This window comes from Penicillium manginii, assembly GCF_028828005.1.
Source record: "Penicillium manginii strain IBT 31320 chromosome Unknown utg000008l:1.0-3226943.0:1.0-3228205.0, whole genome shotgun sequence".
In the NCBI taxonomy this organism is placed as follows: Eukaryota; Fungi; Ascomycota; class Eurotiomycetes; order Eurotiales; family Aspergillaceae; genus Penicillium; species Penicillium manginii.
Genome location: NW_026643109.1, coordinates 2,579,628 through 2,597,872, shown reverse-complemented (window position 1 = coordinate 2,597,872; position 18,245 = coordinate 2,579,628). Strand labels below are relative to the sequence as shown.

Here is an 18,245-nt window from a genome sequence, read left to right as displayed (position 1 = left end):
GCCTTGGCTCATATACCACGCTCTACCTCAGCTGGAATGATCTGATGAATATATGTCGCAGAAACCGCGAAAGCTTCAGCGCATTTCAAGAGCATGTAAGTCCTCCGAACTGCTATTTGATTGACCTGGAGTTCCCCACTCTTAATCTTGAGGGTCTCATCCCAAGGCAAGTGGGCCCTGCATTCGCTAATGTATGCAACCCAATACAGGCGACTTTTGCAACAGACGCGGCATCAAATGCCGCCAAAACGAGGACCCGCTAGGTCGCTGTCAGAATTGCGTGGACTTCGATGTGCTATGCACCTTTGATCGCCCCGCAAAACGCCGGGGCGTCAAGGCTGGGTCTCAAGTGAGTGGTCGCGATATTCAGCATGAGAGGGTTACAGACGACCATGGTATTCCCGCGCCTGCAGCGACTGCGAGTGGCGAAAGAGCCTCAGGCTCGTCGATTCCCCGCAGTTCGCATCGTCCATCGATCTCCGGCGATCCCTGGTCTACCTTTGACCATGGCTGGTCCACAGCCGAGAGTGATGACCGCGATGTGACGCTGCACAATTCTTGGAAAGCGTTTGCCATTGCTTGTGACCGGCAAATAAAAAGTTTAGTCCAGGTGTATCTCGAGACCGTCTATCCGATGTATGATGGTTCCCTGTGATCTCTGGGTGATTGTTTGACTGAAATTACCATATCTAGTTTTCCCTTGTTCCACATGCCGTCTTTCATTGAGCGGATCAACAGCAAGGAGCACCTCCGCAATCAAGGGCTCTTTGCGTCCACGATGGCTGTTTGCTCTTTGGCCTCCGGTCGTGCCCGTGACGGTGCGTTGTACTCTAATCGGTGGCAACGACAAGATCTAATGAATCCACCCTCCGAGGCTTTCTTTGCTGCGGCTCGAGACTCGATTCCTCGGGACCTTATCGCAGCCAAAAGTATTCACTATATGCGTGCGTGTGCTATACTTGCTATAGCCAGCATCCAAAACGGCCAGATCAAAAATATGCAGAAGTATTCCGGCTTATACCACACCTTGATTTCGATGGATGGCCTGTATGATGAAAAGCTCTGGCCAAAGGACTTGAGTCCGATTGAGGCGGAGGAGCGGCGGCGGCTTGTACGGAATATACCCTTTATCTATTACCGCCCCCTGGCTGACTGGATCCTTAGTTCTGGTCTATCTACACGCTGGATATATATTCGAATGTTGTGTGGGGAGGCGTTATTCGATATCGTGAGGCCCATTCCTTAGTGCGCTATCCTACTGAAGTGGACGACGAATTTATCACAATTCACGGCTATGGCGTGCCAACTCTATCACCGGAAACGGATTCGGTTTCCTCCAGCAAAGTGACCATCGTTTCTCGCCAGCCCGTGGCCTGGCTGCGTGGTTGGAATTTCACCACAGACCTCTACCGTATTCTTGAGCATGTGGTCGATGGCAATAGGCGTCGCTTCTCGTCAGCTAACGGGACGACACAGGTATGGTCACTATTTGACTCATTATCCATATCAGAGCCGGCGGTCATGGACAGGGTCATGACTATGTACTCCGCACTCCCATCGCAGTTTCGCGAGACGCCGCCAATGACAGGAGACATGTCTAAGGACTTCTTCGGGTTCCAGTCAGCCAACATTCAGGCGACACTACAACTCCTTCGAATGGTGCTTTTGTCTGCTGAGGAAATTGGGGTGGAGCGAAAATGTGATGTCGCGGGTGAAGTGCTTAACGTGTTTTCGAATGTGCCCATAGAGTACTTGAAAGCGATCAGCTCCCCTTTGGTATGTGCAGTATCCATGCTTCTCTTGGTACATGTACTGATCAGCCCCAGCTCCATCACCTTGGCGGAATTGGCTACATCCTCGGCTCTGTCATAGAAGGGACTTTGTCTGAAGTATCCTACACGCGAGTTCGCACGTTACTGTACGTTAAAAACGATGCAGCATAAGTCAGATGATATCCTGAGTCCTAGCTGATTTCTTATTTCGCCTCTAGTCTTGAAATGGCCGATCTCTTACAACGTCTCGAAACAGGCTCACAAAGTGCCTCCGACGCTGCTGAACGACTGCGGGCCCAGGTTGATCGAATAGACGGTTACATGCGTACCTCACTTCTGCTGGATATTTCCGCGCCAAGTAACGCGGTGCCAGTCATCAACGGATTACCAGAAGTTGCTGTCCCGTCAGCATATGCACAGAACGCCTCCGCAGTCGGGACCGCGCCTGGTGCTGACGTTGATCAGATGTCACAATTTCAGCTGCCACCAGAACTGCTCACAGATTGGCCATGGCCGTTGGATTCTTATAATACGGAGGGATTTCTGCCTTTGGCCTTCGACTAGTTTCATTCCGGGCGGCGAGGGTAACTGGCTTAGGCACATCGTGAAAGGTGTTATCTATGCAATACCTGCTGCAAAAAGGACGATTGTCCGCTGGGATTGGTGACAAGACACAGTCCACCCCGGATCGTCCCCTTTTTGACTTTGAGCCCTTCCATGAATCCGCTATTATCATATCAATCGATCACTTCCAAGAACGGGGTGATAAATACCCAGAAATACTAGTACGGACCACCGGATAACCAGCACGGTGGCAAACTTTCATGACTCTTGTCAAGCAGAAGGAACAGGAGATTTATGTACACCGCAGGCGGCGTCATAGGTTGCTCTAGACCAGGCTCCAGACCACGTCTCCAAAATCTTCGATGAAGGCAATATCCTGCAATATCCTGGAAGGACACACATATACCGGCGATGGGTTCAACATTGTCTACTGTTCTCGGGTTGCCAACACAGCTCAAGGTAAAAGAACCTGCTCGGATTCAATGAGGTGCGCAGTGTCCGACTAGAAAACTGATTCAAATGCTCTGAACTTTATTGGGAGTAATCTGTTTTTATTACGATAGATAGACGAGACTTGTGAAAGAATCCAATGTCTCGTGTTTTCATCAATGTGATATGTAGCCTATGCACACTCTCAATACAATGTATCTTGCCTTTCCGTGCATGGAATTAGCAGTGATTATAGGTAAATGTCTCTCTCTCCCCAAAAGAGATCTTTATTTACCACTTGTTGTTGAATACCTTGCCATCAACATAGTTGACGAGTTCCTTCACCGGGGAAAGATGATCGCGACCCGCACCGAAAAGCATACCTTGGCGCATGACTTTGCGATAGTTCTTGCCCGGAGACACCTTTCCGAGCACATATTCTTGACGATTCTCGACGCGCGTGGGAACAGGGATGGAACGGCCCACCACAGCCTCCATACCCTGCCAGGCGAAGGTGATGGCCTCTTTGGCACCGCCGGGAATCCCGGCCTCATCCAGCATCATGATGCGAGTGTTGGGATAGTGCTTCTGGATAAATGATGTGATGTTAGGGTTATAAGCGCCCCCGCCACACATAAAGATCTCGGCAATCTCAAGGTCTTTAGGGGCATAGCGACGGTAGTGATCCACAATAGCCTGGCTTGTGATACGGGTGACAGTGGCAACAACATCGTCAGGACCAAGACCCTTAGTCTCCGCTTTGGTGATAAGTTCATGCGCGAGCGTGTCCCGGAAAACCTCGCGGCCCGTAGTTTTGGGCGGTTCTAGGGCAAAGTACGGGTGGCGTAAGAAGTCGTCCACGAGCTCCTGGTCAACAATCCCACGCGCACCCATCTCGCCGTCTTTGTCATACTCGCGCTCCCCGTTGGTGTAATGGCGCACCACGGCATCGATGAAAACATTACCTGGGCCAGTATCAAAGTCGTAGCATTCGTTCACGCCGCCGTGGGTGTCTGGCGGGATAAAGCACACGTTCGCGATGCCACCGATGTTCTGGCAGGCACGTAACTTGGTCGGGTGGTGTAGCACTAATGCGTCAAAAAACGCAATCAGTGGAGCACCCTGGCGCCCGGCAGCTTGATCGCTCACGCGGAAGTCTGTCACTGAGGTGATCCCCGTGCGCGAGGCCAGGAATGTTCCCTCGGCCATCGTCAATGCGCTTCGAGTCTCGCCTGGCTCGGGCATGGAGAGCAGCCAGATCATCTGGCCGTGGGAGCCCAAGAGATCAATCGAGTCAATGTCGACATCAAAATCCTTGCAGAACTGTTGCACTGCCGACGCAAACGTCTCGCCTAGGATAACGTTGACTTCTGACAACTCAGACGGAGAAGTTTTGTTGTGCAGGATCATGTTCATAACCCGTTTCTTGATTTCCGCCTCCAGCGGGATCTCTCCATACTGTATACAGCGTCAGTTTGTGTTTCGTATGAATGATGAGAGTATCTATCTAACCTTCAGTAGCTCAAAGTGCATAGACGACTCGGGCGTCTCCTGCCGGAAACGACAAAGGGCACAGTCGATGCCATCCTGCATTACCCGTGAGTTTCCTCTTCTTATGATAATTAGACTGGAGCACACACCATCGACGTCCCGCTGTTCAGGCCGAGGACAGTCAGATCCAGGGCATGGCTAGCATTGCCGTTGACCTTATTCGAATCCATAGTTTTGATTCACGCAGGAGTGTCTAATACTTTTGTTGGATCGTGCGCAGAGAGTAATTAACGAGGACTAGGCCGTATTTAACGGACAGCTTAACGCCTATAGGCACATTGTGGAGAACACATGGCTAGCGCGATTAACATTGGATTACCAATTAACCTTAACGGCAACACTGCTAAACGGTTGTTTAAACGGTTAAATGTTAAGTGGCAAAACGGGTATCGACCCATTTCCATTGCCAGTGTCAGTGCCACCTGCCAAGGCCGGATATAGACTATAGAGTATAGAGTACAGGAAAACAAGCTTAGAACTTCGGCAGACGCTGATAAACGGCTACGCGTCTAAACAAGAGCCGAATATTCGTCAACCCCGGGCCTCCCCCGACTAAACTCCATATCCGATCGTCCGGGGAAGGCCCTGGGGATGGATGCTCCACCTTATAAGGACTCGTGAGCCCTCGATAATTCAAATGCGTCTGAACCAAAGGTAGAGAGACAACAGACAAAGATGGGCTATACGACGCTTTGGAGGCGGCTCTCGCCGCGGCAGCTGAATATCACTATCCAGTTTTTCTCTCTCGTCTCCATCTTCTTCGAAGGCTATGACCAAGGCGTCATGGGCGGCGTCAATGCTGCGCCCAAGTACGTGACTGAAGTCGGCATTGGGAAGCCAGACGGCACTGTGACAGACACGACGCACCAAGGTGGAATCGTTAGCGTCTACTACCTGGGCGCTATCTTCGGCTGCTTTGCTGGAGGATGGTTGGCTGACAGACTAGGACGAATCAATGGTCTGCTGATGGGTGCATTGTTTGCCTTGGTCGGTGGCGCATTACAGGCTGCCGCTCAGAATTCTGACTTCATGATCTGTGCTCGAGTAATAACGGGCATTGGTACCGGAGGTGAGTACTTTATGTAGCAGCAGATTGTTCAATCTTGTTCTGACTCATGATAATATCAGCCTTGACCGGCATCACCCCTGTTTTAGTGTCGGAAACTTCTTCTGCGAGTCACCGTGGCGGATTTCTGGGATACGTGTTTATCGCCAACTGTAGGAGACCCCCGAAGCATTCTTATTTGACTAGCTAACGGATAACTTCTAGATCTCGGGATATCAGTCGCTTATTGGATCTCATTCGGTCTTGCTTTCATCAATAACGGATACTCGGACGTGCGATGGCGTTTCTTACTTTCCTTTCAATGTTTCCCAGCCTTGATTCTCGTCTGCTGCATCAAGATGCTGCCGGATAGTCCCAGGTATCTCGCTTCGGTTGGTCGGAATGAAGATGCACGTGAGCTGTTGGAGCGCCTTCGTAAGGATAGGGCCAGCCCAGAGGAAATTGATCGGGAGTACTTGGAGATTATCACACTTTCGGAGGGAAGCCAGATCAGCTCTCCAATCCAATTCGCAAAAATTCTCCTCGGGAAAGGTGGAAAGCGACATCCGAATTTAGGCAGACGAGCTTGGCTGTGTGTCTGGCTTCAGATCATGGGTTCCTGGACAGGAATTACAGTATGTGCATCTCAGTCAGCGTTGCCTTGAGATTGTTTCTAACTTTTGAACACAGGCTGTCACTGCGTATTCTCCAGTTCTCTTGCACCAGGCGGGATACAGCACTATCAAGCAAAACGGTCTAGCCGGAGGACTCAACACAGTTGGCATCATCGGTACCATAATAAGCGCTCAGATTGTTGATCGCCTAGGTCGCCGTGTCTGTCTAATGGGTGGTTCAGCAATCCTATTTGCTGTCAATTTAATTGTACGTTTCTACTCATATGGCAATTGTGGTACCTATCTCTAACTGCTGGCCAGGCTGGAGCTGTCTACGAGGGCTCTTTGCAAAATCCCAGTAAGGCTGCGCAGTATGCGCCCGGGGCCATTACCATGTTGTTCTTGTTTAATATTGCGTAAGGTGACCAGACCAACTTTAGCTGTCCAGCCATGCTAACTCTGGATCTCTTTAGTTACGCTGCAACATGGGGTACTGTCGCATTCCTGTTACCCACGGAGATATTCCCTAGCGACTTGCGAGCTCAGGGTAATGGATTTGGTATTACTGGGTGGGCTATCGGTGTAGGAATGACCACTTTGGTCAATCCTATTATGTTTGAAACCATGAAGGTAAGATGCATACGCGATTATGTAAGGAAGAAGCTGACCTATATCACACAGAGCCGTACCTACTTTCTCTTCGCAGCTCTTAACTTAATTTGGATCCCCATCATCTTTTTCTGTACGTCGATGCTATGAGAAAGGATATAGATTGAGCAGAGCTAATCATCGTTATAGTCTACCCCGAAACCCGCAACCGTTCCTTGGAATCCATCGAAGCATTGTTTTCCATATCGAGTCCCTTATACTGGAAGATGGAGCTGGCGTATAAAATGCATGGCAATGTCTTGATGGAACACAAAGTCGAAAAGAACGATGGGTTTGATGCAGGCCAGAACGAGTCGACATCGTATGAGAAACCCGAGGTGCAGACAATCGCCTAATGCTCTGGGTCTCTTGTACAATTTATGGGATTGGATATGGTTGATTCAGCAATCTCTTTCAAGTGGGTGACAATTTTTCTACGCTAAAATCCAGCAATAAGAAAGTCCAATATGAGATATTTGCTTAAGTCTACGCTCATTTAGCTTTAACCCAAGGGACCTGGAGCAGCGGGCCTCACTGCTCGTACATTTTACTGAGGCCTGAGGGCTCAGGCCCAAGGTTGCTGAGTCAGCCAGTGCCCGCCGTGCCTGTCATATAGATAACTTCTCTCCATAGATAGCTTCTCTCCATAGCATCTTCATGTCACCACCATCTTCAGTCTCTCATGCGAGTATCCTCATCCTGTGCCTCTAGTAGATCCATTGCAATGACAGTCATGTCATGTCCTTCAATCAGGAACCGAAACTGGTTATCAATAGCGGCATTGATAAGCCGTATACGGTAAGACTTTCCGAATTCCATCGTCATATTAAAGCGATCTCCAATAGTCACGGATGATGAGTCTTTATCCCTCTTAAGAAAGCAGGAAGGAAGCAGGTGGTTTGGCTGAGAGACATCCTGAAAGCTACATTCATTTGTATCCTCTGCGGGAGACCAAATGTTCGTTCCATTCAGTAAGCAGTTGGCCAATTCTTGAGGACCAAACGTTTGAATTGTGTCGTAAGCCTGTGATGAAGGGCTATGAGTCCAGTCACTGGGGATTAAAATGCCTTTATATTCATCATAATTTCCGCTTGCTGGACCGTTTATGATTATCCCCCCAAATACCCCCTCCATGCCTGTAAGCCAATATGGGCGTGGTACCAGGCGGTTGCCTACTGTGTTGCTCGCCATCTATACGTCCGGTTTTGCTGAGGAGGAATTGGGCACTGTGTTATCGATGCCACACCATCGTTGAGATTACTTCACCATTGATTAATACCATGCCAGTGAATCGAAACCCCAGCCTCCACGCCATTAGTCTCTGCAGTTAGATTGTTGCGGACGTGAACGATGACCCAGTCACCCCAGTCAGCAAAATTTGGTGGTCCGGGTATTTTTCCATTGACGGCAATAGTGGCACGGTCATGGCCGTCTGGTCGATGGTGATGGTTCCCCACCACAGACTCATATTCGCGCGTAACGCCTGTATCCGGCCAATCCAACTCATAGTCCGTGTGGATGTTGCGACAGCACCACGATGTCCGGGTATTTGGGGAGTTCCCTCGACAAGGAGATTCAATATGACATGGACCTCTCGTATCATTCAAAGGAAGTATCTCTGGGCAAGTAATTGTATGTTTCGCCTTCGAATCAGATTGAGAAGCATAGATAGAGCCAATAAAAACCGAAAAAGCTAATGATGCGGCGATTGAGAGCTTCATCTTCAGAATTATGCTCATCGAAGCTAATGTATCTGTCCTCAATATGATCTGGTAGACTGGCCCCAGAATAGTTGGGCGATGGCATCAGTATTTATGTTGTAAATTTGAAATGTTTGTCCCATAAAGACAGTGGCGACTAAATGAAGAACGCCTCTTTCATTGATTTTTAAAATGATCCGACATTTCCTCGTGCAGAGATGACCTTGCGTCTCAAAAGTGGATTGGAAATACAATGATGATACTTGTCGATAACGTGGCGTAGGTTTGAAGATTACGAAAGCCTAGCGAAAAAAACGAAATAATACCTTTTCGTACTCTATTCATGAAGTGGGCTGGGCTCTGCTACGGGAAGGCGTCAAAAGCCAAAAGGTAATGACAGAACAGAAAGGTGATTAAGTAGTTAACCCAATTTTTATGCTGTAAATTGTAGTAGAAATCAAGTGACCGACAGTTATGTTTTGCCAGATACTGCCCTAGCTGTTGTATGTAGTCTTAAGAGAGGCACCTAAGAGAGAACAACGTAGACAGCTACCCTCATCTAGATCAGAATTTTACTAAACAGTGCCTACGGCACTCAGAATCAGGTTCCACTGCCGGTGGCACCTTCCTACCATTCGGTCGCTCCCATTCTAGGTGACGTGTGCAGTGGTGTTGTGTGTTGTGAGGCCGTTCGACCCGCCTGTGCCAGGCTGCCTTCGAGCACCTATCACCTCCAAATTGTATTTCCTCATATTCCACGCTCTGTCTTTAGTTAGATATAGGATATCCAGGTTGGTCCAATAAACAATATCCCTGACCATGACAATGGAGTCGTTCCGAGCCCCGCTTATGATATATCCGTTCTGTCTAGTGTAACCTGACAGGCGTATTAGCTTGTCTCTTATCAGATTATATCCAAGTGCAGGGGTTCATTAAACAACCCAAATTATTTCTATCTGCATTGATATCTTCCGAGTATTTAATTCGTCAGATAGCTACAAAAAGGGTTTCCACTAATCAAGGACGGGCTCATTTTCTATTATCTTTTCCTTCATTTAAAAGGCTCACACAAATTGAAAATTATTATGTAAGGTTTGTAGACCAGATTCTGTAAGCCAATGAGTCATTTCTAATTCAACGGCATTCACAAGGAATTTCCTTGGCAAATGACGCGAGTGTCGCTACACTATATCAATTCAAGTGAAACAGTGTCTAACGGGATATTACACAGCTATTATAAATTAGGGCAATTTTATCATATAATGGAGACGTAACGAGAGCCGCTCAATCAATTTATTGCGAAACCCTAAAATTCCCTTCATACGCAAACAAACAAGCGATCTACCTAAAGCGAACCCTAGGGGCACTGACTATGAATTTCATCAAACGCCACTTATTCTTGTTAACTGAAATGGCTCAATGGGCAATTTCTCTAGAATATCCTATAAAGTCCGTCGGAACTGAATTCAGCCTATTTGCCTACGGCGAAGGAATACCTGGTCTACGTGTCTTTGCGGTAAATGGCAAGTCTCCCGAGAAAAGATATTTGAGCTTGACAAGAAAACGTGCCTATCTAATTGATTATACAGGCTTCGCTGCTCTCGGTAACATCTCGATGTCTAAGGGACTCAACACCGCGGACTTCAAAGGTAAAGACTGGCTTTGTTCTATTTCCTTTACCAAGGTAGTACTTATTCTGGCTTAGTGGGAATTCCCAGTGGCCATGCCAATCGCCCGGCCAACTGGATGGTATATAGTGATGATTTGAGTACCGGGACTCCGGAGACTGCTTTCATTGGTGCTGAGAATGCATTCACGGGCCCGTGGCTGGCTTTGATTAAAACTAGCGATGGGGCTCGACCAGTCGGATTCGTTTCAAATGTTACAACAGAACCAGGTGCTATGACGGATGTTTGGTGGTTATATGAGAAGTATGTCGAAGTTGCCCCAGAGAATAAGTCTGATGTGGCATTTTCGGCCCGTCAACTCGAGGGAGCTGCCATATGGCAGTTAATGTGGAGTGAAGCCACGGCCCATACACCGGATGATATTTCAATCACTTTGCGGTCAATAGGGCCAGCATCTAATACCGTCATGCGTAATTAGTTTAATAAATCTATTTGATGAATAGCTACAATAAATTGAGCATCCCATCATTATGGCCGTGTTACAAAAGTCGAGAAGTGCCCATAATCCTTCAAAATTCGAACCAGGACCAAAGGGTTCTCAATAATATTTACAGCTGTGGGGACTCGAATATTGAAAAATTGTAGTATTTTGACGAAAAGCAACAAAACTGAGAAAAAAAGAAGAGAGAGAGAGAGAGCTCTCATCGCAACTATCGTACATGAACTGGTGCCTGCGCACGTGACCCGCAGGTCAACATGATCAAGTGACGTCCTGGTTCGTCATAACAGCCTTCATCAATAATTACCTATGCATCGAGAGGCATATGACACTGTATAGGGCTTCTATGTGATATGAAGAATGTTGATTGTCACTGGCAGGAGTATGAAGTTGCTGCGCTAGATCCCTATGCGGGTTTGCTTTGGAGCCATGGATACACCCCAGTCTTACTTTTTTTTTTCTTGTGTGCTGGAGCTTGTCTTACCAGATGGATGTCGAGTGATTGGGTGGTTTTCCTAGCCGGACTAAGCTGCGACACGGCGCCATCGTGAGCAGTGATTCTTTACCTGCAATCGTGACCTTGTGCCAACCTACCACGTGAATTTATCGGCATGAGATTTAATATTATCTTGTACATTCAAGCTCAGCGACTCTAAATATACTCTGTAATTTCCTCCAGCTACTTTTGTTGTTGAGTTATTCGTCTGCAAGTTAGCCAAATCTTGTAGATTCTGCCGTGATATGTTAAGGGCGTGTAGAAGAACCGCCTTCCTAGGTGGGTTATTTTCGTGACTTACGCTAAACCCAATACATTATTAGAGATTTGAATCAAAATCCTGCCCGTTCCGTCAAGGCCTCTAGAGCCGTATTCTTTCCATCAGCAAAGTAAGCTTCGGTCATAGCCCTTCAGATTAGCCCATTTTCAGTTCTTGACTTTCAGAGATATACTTTGAATGATCCCTAGAAGTGTAGAAAGTTTACTTTATCTAGACAATATATATTTTAACAAATCTACAACATAGATACCAGAAGGATAAATCAAAATTAGAGTTCCAGACACCCTATCAAGTCCCCAGAATAGTGAATCTCGCCAGACACTAAAGATAAAGTCTGTAAAAACACATACTTAAAATCACAGTACACAGGGCCACTTTATTAACTATAAGCAGTATGGTCGTCCAAGGTTATTCCACGATATTGATATCCTAGGGTTCTACAGCCATAGCCTTAGATAGACTGCGACGTTGCCCGTCCATGGGCACCAGGGGAAGGCCCAATGCCCGTTATGGACGGGCATTGGGTAATCTAAGTGAAGGTATTAAGCTAGGAGGGAAGAAGAGAGGGAGAGAAGGAGAGATGCTCCCATTACAACTATCTACACATGAGCGGCTGCCTGGGTCACGTGCTTTGGGCACGTACCACAGGCACCAAAGGCTTCGATCGTTACAGAGGCTAATCAAATATATTCGAATCATATTAGTGTATGGCACCTAGTGGTATTATAAAAGTATATGTTCAAAGACTTATATTCGTAACTTCAGAAAGTAGATAGCTTTAGAGAGGGATAATTAGAGTTTTTAGGGTTTAAACAAATGATATGTTCTATTCGGGATTGTTGCGGAGAGCCCCTCCCCCTTGCGTCGGGTCCACGATATTCCGTGCTTATAATCGCACACAGATATTGCTCGTATATCCTCTCCTTCGAAAGGAACATTGCCGTTTCGAAGGAGAGTTGGGCTCTCTTCGCAGCGGTTTCTTCTTCAAGAGTTCCTCTTGCAATGGTGCGACATAGTTCCGAGGCCCCCCAGTACTACTCCTGGGGGACAGACCACCCTGGGCTCCTCGTTCTATCCACCGGAGTATATTTGGAATTCTCTCTCTGATACCCAACGCGATTCATTTATGTCCACAGTGTCCGCTTCCCTCGTTGCGGGCGACGGGCAGCGTAAGCGCCCACGTATAGATCTCACCACAGAGGAGGATATCGACGACGGTAGGGTTCCGTCTCTTGTTTTGCCAGTCCTCCCCCGCTTCCCCGGTCTCGACCGTGCTGCCATTATAGCCGTTTTTGAACACACCTTCCGCCCAAAGAAGGACCTCATAAAACTTCGCAGCCCCGAATTCAAAGCCTCGGCACCGGATGGCGAGTCCTTCGACTTGAAGTCCACATCGTCTGGCCTGCAATTCCGCAAGGTGGTTTCAATCAAGGACTGGGGCAATGACGCATCCCTGTGGGCCCACTGCTTTAGCAATTATATCGCCATCTGGTGTGATTTCTTCGCTGCCAAGCACTCACTATGCATCAGTGGAATGGTCCTTTTCCACCGCCGTATTTGTGACCTTGCCAGGGCATATAAGTGGCAGGAGTGTATTCTGCAAATGGCCTTAGACCACCATCAGATGGTCGTCGATAAAGGCGACCTTGCCGTTTCTCTTGGCGACTGGGAAATTGGGAAAGCTCTCGAAAGCTCCTACCTACGCCCGGATAACGTGCTCCCAGCAAAGACAGCGCCGACTACCCCAACCACACGGTCAACGCGCTCAACCGCCGCCTCAAACAACGATTCTGTCATCTGTGAAAAGTTCAACTCTTTTGCTGGCTGTCACTGGCGAACATGTCACCGTAGGCACGTCTGCTCTAAGTGTGGCAACGAACACTCTATGATAAGCTGCAAAGTGAAACCAGCGAGTTAGGACCACGCCGCGGTCTGCCTTGATATATTTCAAACGCTATCACCGCCAACCAGCTGGCCAGCCCCGCGTCCCAACACTTCTATTCAGTTTGAGATCTTTGACTCTTCTCTCCCGCCCCTGCGTGATTCTGCTTCCCCTTTTATCAGTTCAGTGTGGGAAACTCTCCTTGAACGATATCCTGGCGATCTAGGGACTATTTGCAGCGGTATTCTCACATTCGGCTGCCGCCTTGGTTGTACGGGCCAGCCGACAGACCGCCGAACATCTAATCACCATATTGAGGAACCCTCTATTATCACCCAAAAGCTCTCCGATGACCTGTCAAATCGTCGAGTGCAAGTTTGCACTGGTCCCGCTGTTGTGTCTCCACTAGGGCTCGTACCTAAACAAGACGGAAGCTGGCGCCGTATCCATGACCTTTCCTACCCGCCAGGGTGCAGTGTCAACGAGTCTATCCCGGCTATCGCCTCTGCCATACAATACATCTCCATAGATCACATTTTCGAACTCACCCGCACCTCTGGACGAGGATGCTTTATCATCAAACGCGACATCAAAGATGCTTTCCGCAATATCCCCGTCGCACCGGCCGACCGGCCTCTCCTAGCCTTTTCGTGGGATAGCAAGACATACATGGAGTGTTGCCTTCCATTTGGTCTTGCAACTGCACCCTTCATCTTTAATCTCTTTGCTGAGGGTCTCAACTGGCTTCTGACTGCCTACTTACCTGGGGCCTCTATCGTCCATTACCTTGACGATTTTATCACTGTTTTTCCTCCTTCTGTAGGAGATGTTTCTCAGGCTATCGCCGAGTTCAATACCGTATACATTCCTCTTACAGATGCACTAGGCATCCCAAGGAATAACACCAAAGACGCCGCGGGTACCGTGGTCAATGTGCTTGGGATCGAAATCGACACAACACTTCTACAGGCCCGCATGCCTCGCGATAAGCTAACACGCGCATCTTCTGAGGCCGCGTCGCTATTACAGCAAAATCGTGTTTCGCATAAAGCCTTGCAACGTGTGATCGGTTTCCTCCAACACTGCTCAATGGTCATTCGTCTTGGCAGACCCCGCCTCCAGTCGCTCTACAGCGACCTCGCATCTTTCCCACCTCACCAGCGCTCTCTCCGCCGCCTATCCCATGATAGCCGCGAGGACCTCGCGTGGTGGACGGACACAATCCCGTTTTTCAACGGAATCCATTTCTTTAAGAAGAGCCGCCCCCTAGTTGCCCTCTACACAGACGCGTGTGACTCCGGTCTGGGCCTCTTCTTCTTTTTTGCGCCCTCACGGGACTCCGCCGGAGACTGGTTGTCTGCAGCACCTTACCTGCCTTCCACTCACGCCGCTATTGTGGACGCCTCCTCCGTCTGCGCTAGCGAGGCCCACATCAACACCAAGGAGGTTACCGCAATTCTGCAGGCCTTCCTTCTACACAGCCTCCATTGGGCTCATCATCGTGTCCTCGCTTTTACGGACAGTGCCGTCGCGTTCCATGGCCTGTCTAAGCAGGCACTCCGCGGGCCGGCCCATCGCCAACTGCTCATGCTTTTCAGTATAGCAGCCGCCCTTGACATAGAAATCCAGCCACACTGGCTACCTTCATCAGAAAACCTACTAGCTGACGCATTATCCCGTTCCGACTATGGTTCCATCGCTGACATTTGCCCACAGTGGACGAGCTCCTTTCCCTTGCTCCGCCAGCCTGGTTCTCCAGCCAGCCTATTTTCGTGAGTGCTGGTCATGCTAAGCTGGTCTGGAATGGTCTGGCAGAGGGAACAAGAAAAGGGTACCGCTCCGCACAGCGCTCATACACCCGTAGCTGCGCCCTCAATGGATTACAGCCATGGCCAGCAACAGCACCAGCGATCTACACTTGGCTCACGGAACGACTGCTGGGCGCAGGTGGGAGCCCACCAGTGAAGCCCGATACAGCTATGTCTGAGCTCTCAGCGCTCCGCGCGTACCACGTCGACAACGGTCTTTCCGATGCAATTTTTGACCTCCACGCCAAGCATTTTCGTCGTATGGTCGATGGTGCTCGCCGGCTGCAACCCCCGCGCCAAAAGCGGGTTCGCAATCCAATCCCACGCACCTCAATTATAACCCTATCAGGGAATATTTCACATCTACCTGCCCAGCCACTGAGGCTCTCAGGGCCCCAGAGAGACGATCTCAATCTTGCCGTGGCTGCCCGGGTTGCCTTCGCCGGGTTTCTTCGGTTCGGGGAATTTACATACTCAGCTGCTGAGCATAGGAATACGCAAATCTTTGTTGCTACTAAGTTAACCCGGGGGGATATCAGATTCTCCCCTACCATGGACCACGTCCTCCTCACTTTAAAGAGAAGCAAGACCGACCGAAACCACGAAGGTGTTAATATTGTCCTTGCAGCGACAAACGACGCGGCCTGCCCCGTTGAGGGACTTTCTAAGCTATTCCTTCATGATTCACAACCTTCAACTGCTCCTTTGTTTACGCTCTCCTCCGGGCCATTCACCTCAGCCGCCTTTCAACGCGCCGTTATCTCCAAGCTCAAACGCTCTGGGGAAGATACCACAGGACTAAAAGGTCATAGTTTCAGAAAAGGGGCAGCCCAACACGCCCACGATTCGGGCCTGAGAAGTGACCACATTCAAGCCCTCGGAAGATGGTCTTCCGAAGCTTTCCGTCTTTACTTCACGACGCCCCCAACAACACTGTACACCTGGAACCGTCAATTCCAGACCGGTCATCCAACTCCGGTCTCCTCTTCCTCACCACCAGCCCCTCCACCATCCTTATTTGGCCCATCGGGTCATTTGGGCCCGCCTGCAGCCCTCGCGGCGCTGTAGTCTTCTGTCAAGGAGACCTACATCACCATGTTCGGACTGCAGGTGCCCCGTACGGGCCAAAAACATCTCACGCGTCTTCATTGTAGCAATGGTTGGAATAGATGATATGTTCTATTCGGGATTGTTGCGGAGAGCCCCTCCCCCTTGCGTCGGGTCCACGATATTCCGTGCTTATAATCGCACACAGATATTGCTCGTATATCCTCTCCTTCGAAAGGAACATTGCCGTTTCGAAGGAGAGTTGGGCTCTCTTCGCAGCGGTTTCTTCCCGCCCACCGCGGAACCCTCATGTATGTACTAAGTATGCTTCCGCATAGCTTTACTTCCTCCTGAAATATACGGAGTGCTACGGGCCCGCCTGCAGCCCTCGCGGCGCTGTAGTCTTCTGTCAAGGAGACCTACATCACCATGTTCGGACTGCAGGTGCCCCGTACGGGCCAAAAACATCTCACGCGTCTTCATTGTAGCAATGGTTGGAATAGAAGATACATATTTATATTTAAAACCTTTACTAAATAATAATTTAGAACTAGAAGATATTAGATATCATACTTAATAGGGTTTCCTTATTAGAATATACTGAAGTATATAATACAAACTCTAAATTTTTATTATTATTTATCATATGCCAATCTATTCACGTACTTACTAGACTCTCAAGTCCTCTCGTACACCGAAGTTTTCAATAGATCGCTCGGACAGAGAGCAGATTGAATTCATTATCACTCTTAATCTTCCTTTCCGATGTCTCGATCGCAAGGAATTCGTATCGTTAGTTGAAATGGCCTGTCAAGCGCTCTCCAAACCTCAACTACTCTATTCTTGGACTGCTCAACGCCGGCTAAAAAGGCTAGTCAGTGAAGAGCATTATACTATTCTTTCAAGTTTGTCTCCCACGTGGAGATATATGGATTGGATAAATGTTGACCGAAAATAGATGGAAAAAATTGCTAGACCCAAAGAGCTCCAAAGACATTAATCTAGTACTGGTCGCGTATTTTTCTTATTCTGACAATAGAAGTCAGAGGTTTCAAATTGCCAACTGGATGCAAGGCTTATCCTTGCTAATGGTACCCGTCAGATATTAGTGAAAGACCTCCGGATCCTGTGGAAAGGGGCTATTTTTTGATCAAGTGAACCCAAGTCCAGGCGAATAACAAATAAAATCCGGGGCACAGGGTTGACGCCCGTCGTCAGATTCAGCTGCTTACATAGGCCACAGCCCATGGCCATGTGGTCAATATACGTCTTGAGACAGGCAGATAATATGATTTATTTGTTTCATTGTAATTATCGAGCTCATTAGTAGTATGTTTGTTGGAAGGCTATGGGGGAAGTAAATGGTAAGCTTATATGATGAAGAACCTCAATCAGTATCAGCTCAGTGACTCGTCGACACAGAAAACCAATCTTCTGAGGTAAGTATGCTTTGTATGTAGTGTGACTTAAGTGTCTTCTATGTCAGTCGCTGATTTCTATGTGGACTGGAAGAATCCACCACTAATAGAATTCTCGAGTCCAATCCGGACTGAGCTCAGATATTCGGTGATTGGAGGAAATCCAGCCAATTCAATTTATTCTGTTTTCTCTACCCCACCCCCCTCCCTACCCCCCCCAATCCTGGCAAGCATTGCAGATGCGTATGTTTTATACCCCTAAAGTGGTGATAATGACAATAGCATGCATATAAAGACCCCCTTCCTCATCTCTACTATATTTTTGCTCTTCTTCATCAACTCATTGAAGTTCCAGATAAATTGGAAATTTGATTTTGCTCAAAACATTATCGCTTGAAGTTTATTATTTGATCACCAGGATGAAGACCCCCCCTTGTTATCCTTTTCCTCCTGGCACCTATATTTGCCTATTCAATCGAACCTCGCCAGATGAACGAGGCGAATCAAATGCCTCAAGATGTGACTCTTCGATTCTACCAAAGATCAAATCCAAATGGCGGAGAAGACTCATTCTATGTCACTTCCGGAGCTGATTCCAAACGACGTCTAATCAAATCTTTGGGTCAAGTCAACCGTATTGCATCGCATGTGCAGCGAACCGCTGGTTGGAATAAAGAATGCACCATTGAGGGGCCAGATAGAAATGTCATCGCGCATATCGACAACGCCCATGACGACATCCCACTAGGAATTGGCAATCCAATTTCTACCGATAACCTAGTTGTTACCTGCAAGTAGGTAATCCAAGTCTTGTGGTATATTACATATATGTACCTAGGTAGCCAGCTATCCTATCAGGTCCTG

General features: G+C 48.3%; 8 protein-coding genes across 8 annotated transcripts; 6 read left to right on the top strand and 2 right to left on the bottom strand.

Moving 5' to 3' along the window:
- Positions 1-52: 52 nt before the first annotated feature.
- N7533_011601 (uncharacterized protein) lies at positions 53-2,336 on the top strand (the record flags this gene model as incomplete). The annotated part of the gene is made up of 6 exons (XM_057108251.1): positions 53-95; positions 210-636; positions 694-1,111; positions 1,165-1,776; positions 1,827-1,918; positions 1,991-2,336. 6 exons carry the CDS (start codon positions 53-55, stop codon positions 2,334-2,336), a joined length of 1,938 nt encoding a protein of 645 aa, XP_056955629.1.
- A 720-nt stretch (positions 2,337-3,056) lies between these two features.
- On the bottom strand, positions 3,057-4,486 carry N7533_011600 (uncharacterized protein; the record flags this gene model as incomplete). The annotated part of the gene is made up of 3 exons (XM_057108250.1): positions 3,057-4,223; positions 4,278-4,352; positions 4,406-4,486. 3 exons carry the CDS (start codon positions 4,484-4,486, stop codon positions 3,057-3,059), a joined length of 1,323 nt encoding a protein of 440 aa, XP_056955628.1.
- A 505-nt stretch (positions 4,487-4,991) lies between these two features.
- Positions 4,992-6,979, top strand: N7533_011599 (sugar porter family MFS transporter; the record flags this gene model as incomplete). The annotated part of the gene is made up of 8 exons (XM_057108249.1): positions 4,992-5,385; positions 5,445-5,534; positions 5,587-5,996; positions 6,052-6,243; positions 6,297-6,391; positions 6,449-6,605; positions 6,657-6,717; positions 6,774-6,979. 8 exons carry the CDS (start codon positions 4,992-4,994, stop codon positions 6,977-6,979), a joined length of 1,605 nt encoding a protein of 534 aa, XP_056955627.1.
- Positions 6,980-7,295: 316 nt separating this feature from the next.
- On the bottom strand, positions 7,296-8,362 carry N7533_011598 (extracellular dihydrogeodin oxidase/laccase; the record flags this gene model as incomplete). Its single annotated transcript, XM_057108248.1, has 2 exons — positions 7,296-7,690; positions 7,903-8,362. 2 exons carry the CDS (start codon positions 8,360-8,362, stop codon positions 7,296-7,298), a joined length of 855 nt encoding a protein of 284 aa, XP_056955626.1.
- Positions 8,363-9,734: 1,372 nt separating this feature from the next.
- On the top strand, positions 9,735-10,429 carry N7533_011597 (uncharacterized protein; the record flags this gene model as incomplete). Its single annotated transcript, XM_057108247.1, has 2 exons — positions 9,735-9,972; positions 10,008-10,429. 2 exons carry the CDS (start codon positions 9,735-9,737, stop codon positions 10,427-10,429), a joined length of 660 nt encoding a protein of 219 aa, XP_056955625.1.
- A 1,923-nt stretch (positions 10,430-12,352) lies between these two features.
- Positions 12,353-14,884, top strand: N7533_011596 (uncharacterized protein; the record flags this gene model as incomplete). The annotated part of the gene is made up of 2 exons (XM_057108246.1): positions 12,353-13,081; positions 13,232-14,884. The coding sequence occupies 2 exons, from the start codon at positions 12,353-12,355 to the stop codon at positions 14,882-14,884; spliced, it is 2,382 nt and encodes a 793-aa protein (XP_056955624.1).
- A 203-nt stretch (positions 14,885-15,087) lies between these two features.
- Positions 15,088-15,984, top strand: N7533_011595 (uncharacterized protein; the record flags this gene model as incomplete). Its single annotated transcript, XM_057108245.1, has 1 exon — positions 15,088-15,984. One exon carries the CDS (start codon positions 15,088-15,090, stop codon positions 15,982-15,984), a length of 897 nt encoding a protein of 298 aa, XP_056955623.1.
- Positions 15,985-17,340: 1,356 nt separating this feature from the next.
- N7533_011594 (uncharacterized protein) lies at positions 17,341-18,179 on the top strand (the record flags this gene model as incomplete). The annotated part of the gene is made up of 2 exons (XM_057108244.1): positions 17,341-17,402; positions 17,807-18,179. The coding sequence occupies 2 exons, from the start codon at positions 17,341-17,343 to the stop codon at positions 18,177-18,179; spliced, it is 435 nt and encodes a 144-aa protein (XP_056955622.1).
- Positions 18,180-18,245: the final 66 nt, after the last annotated feature.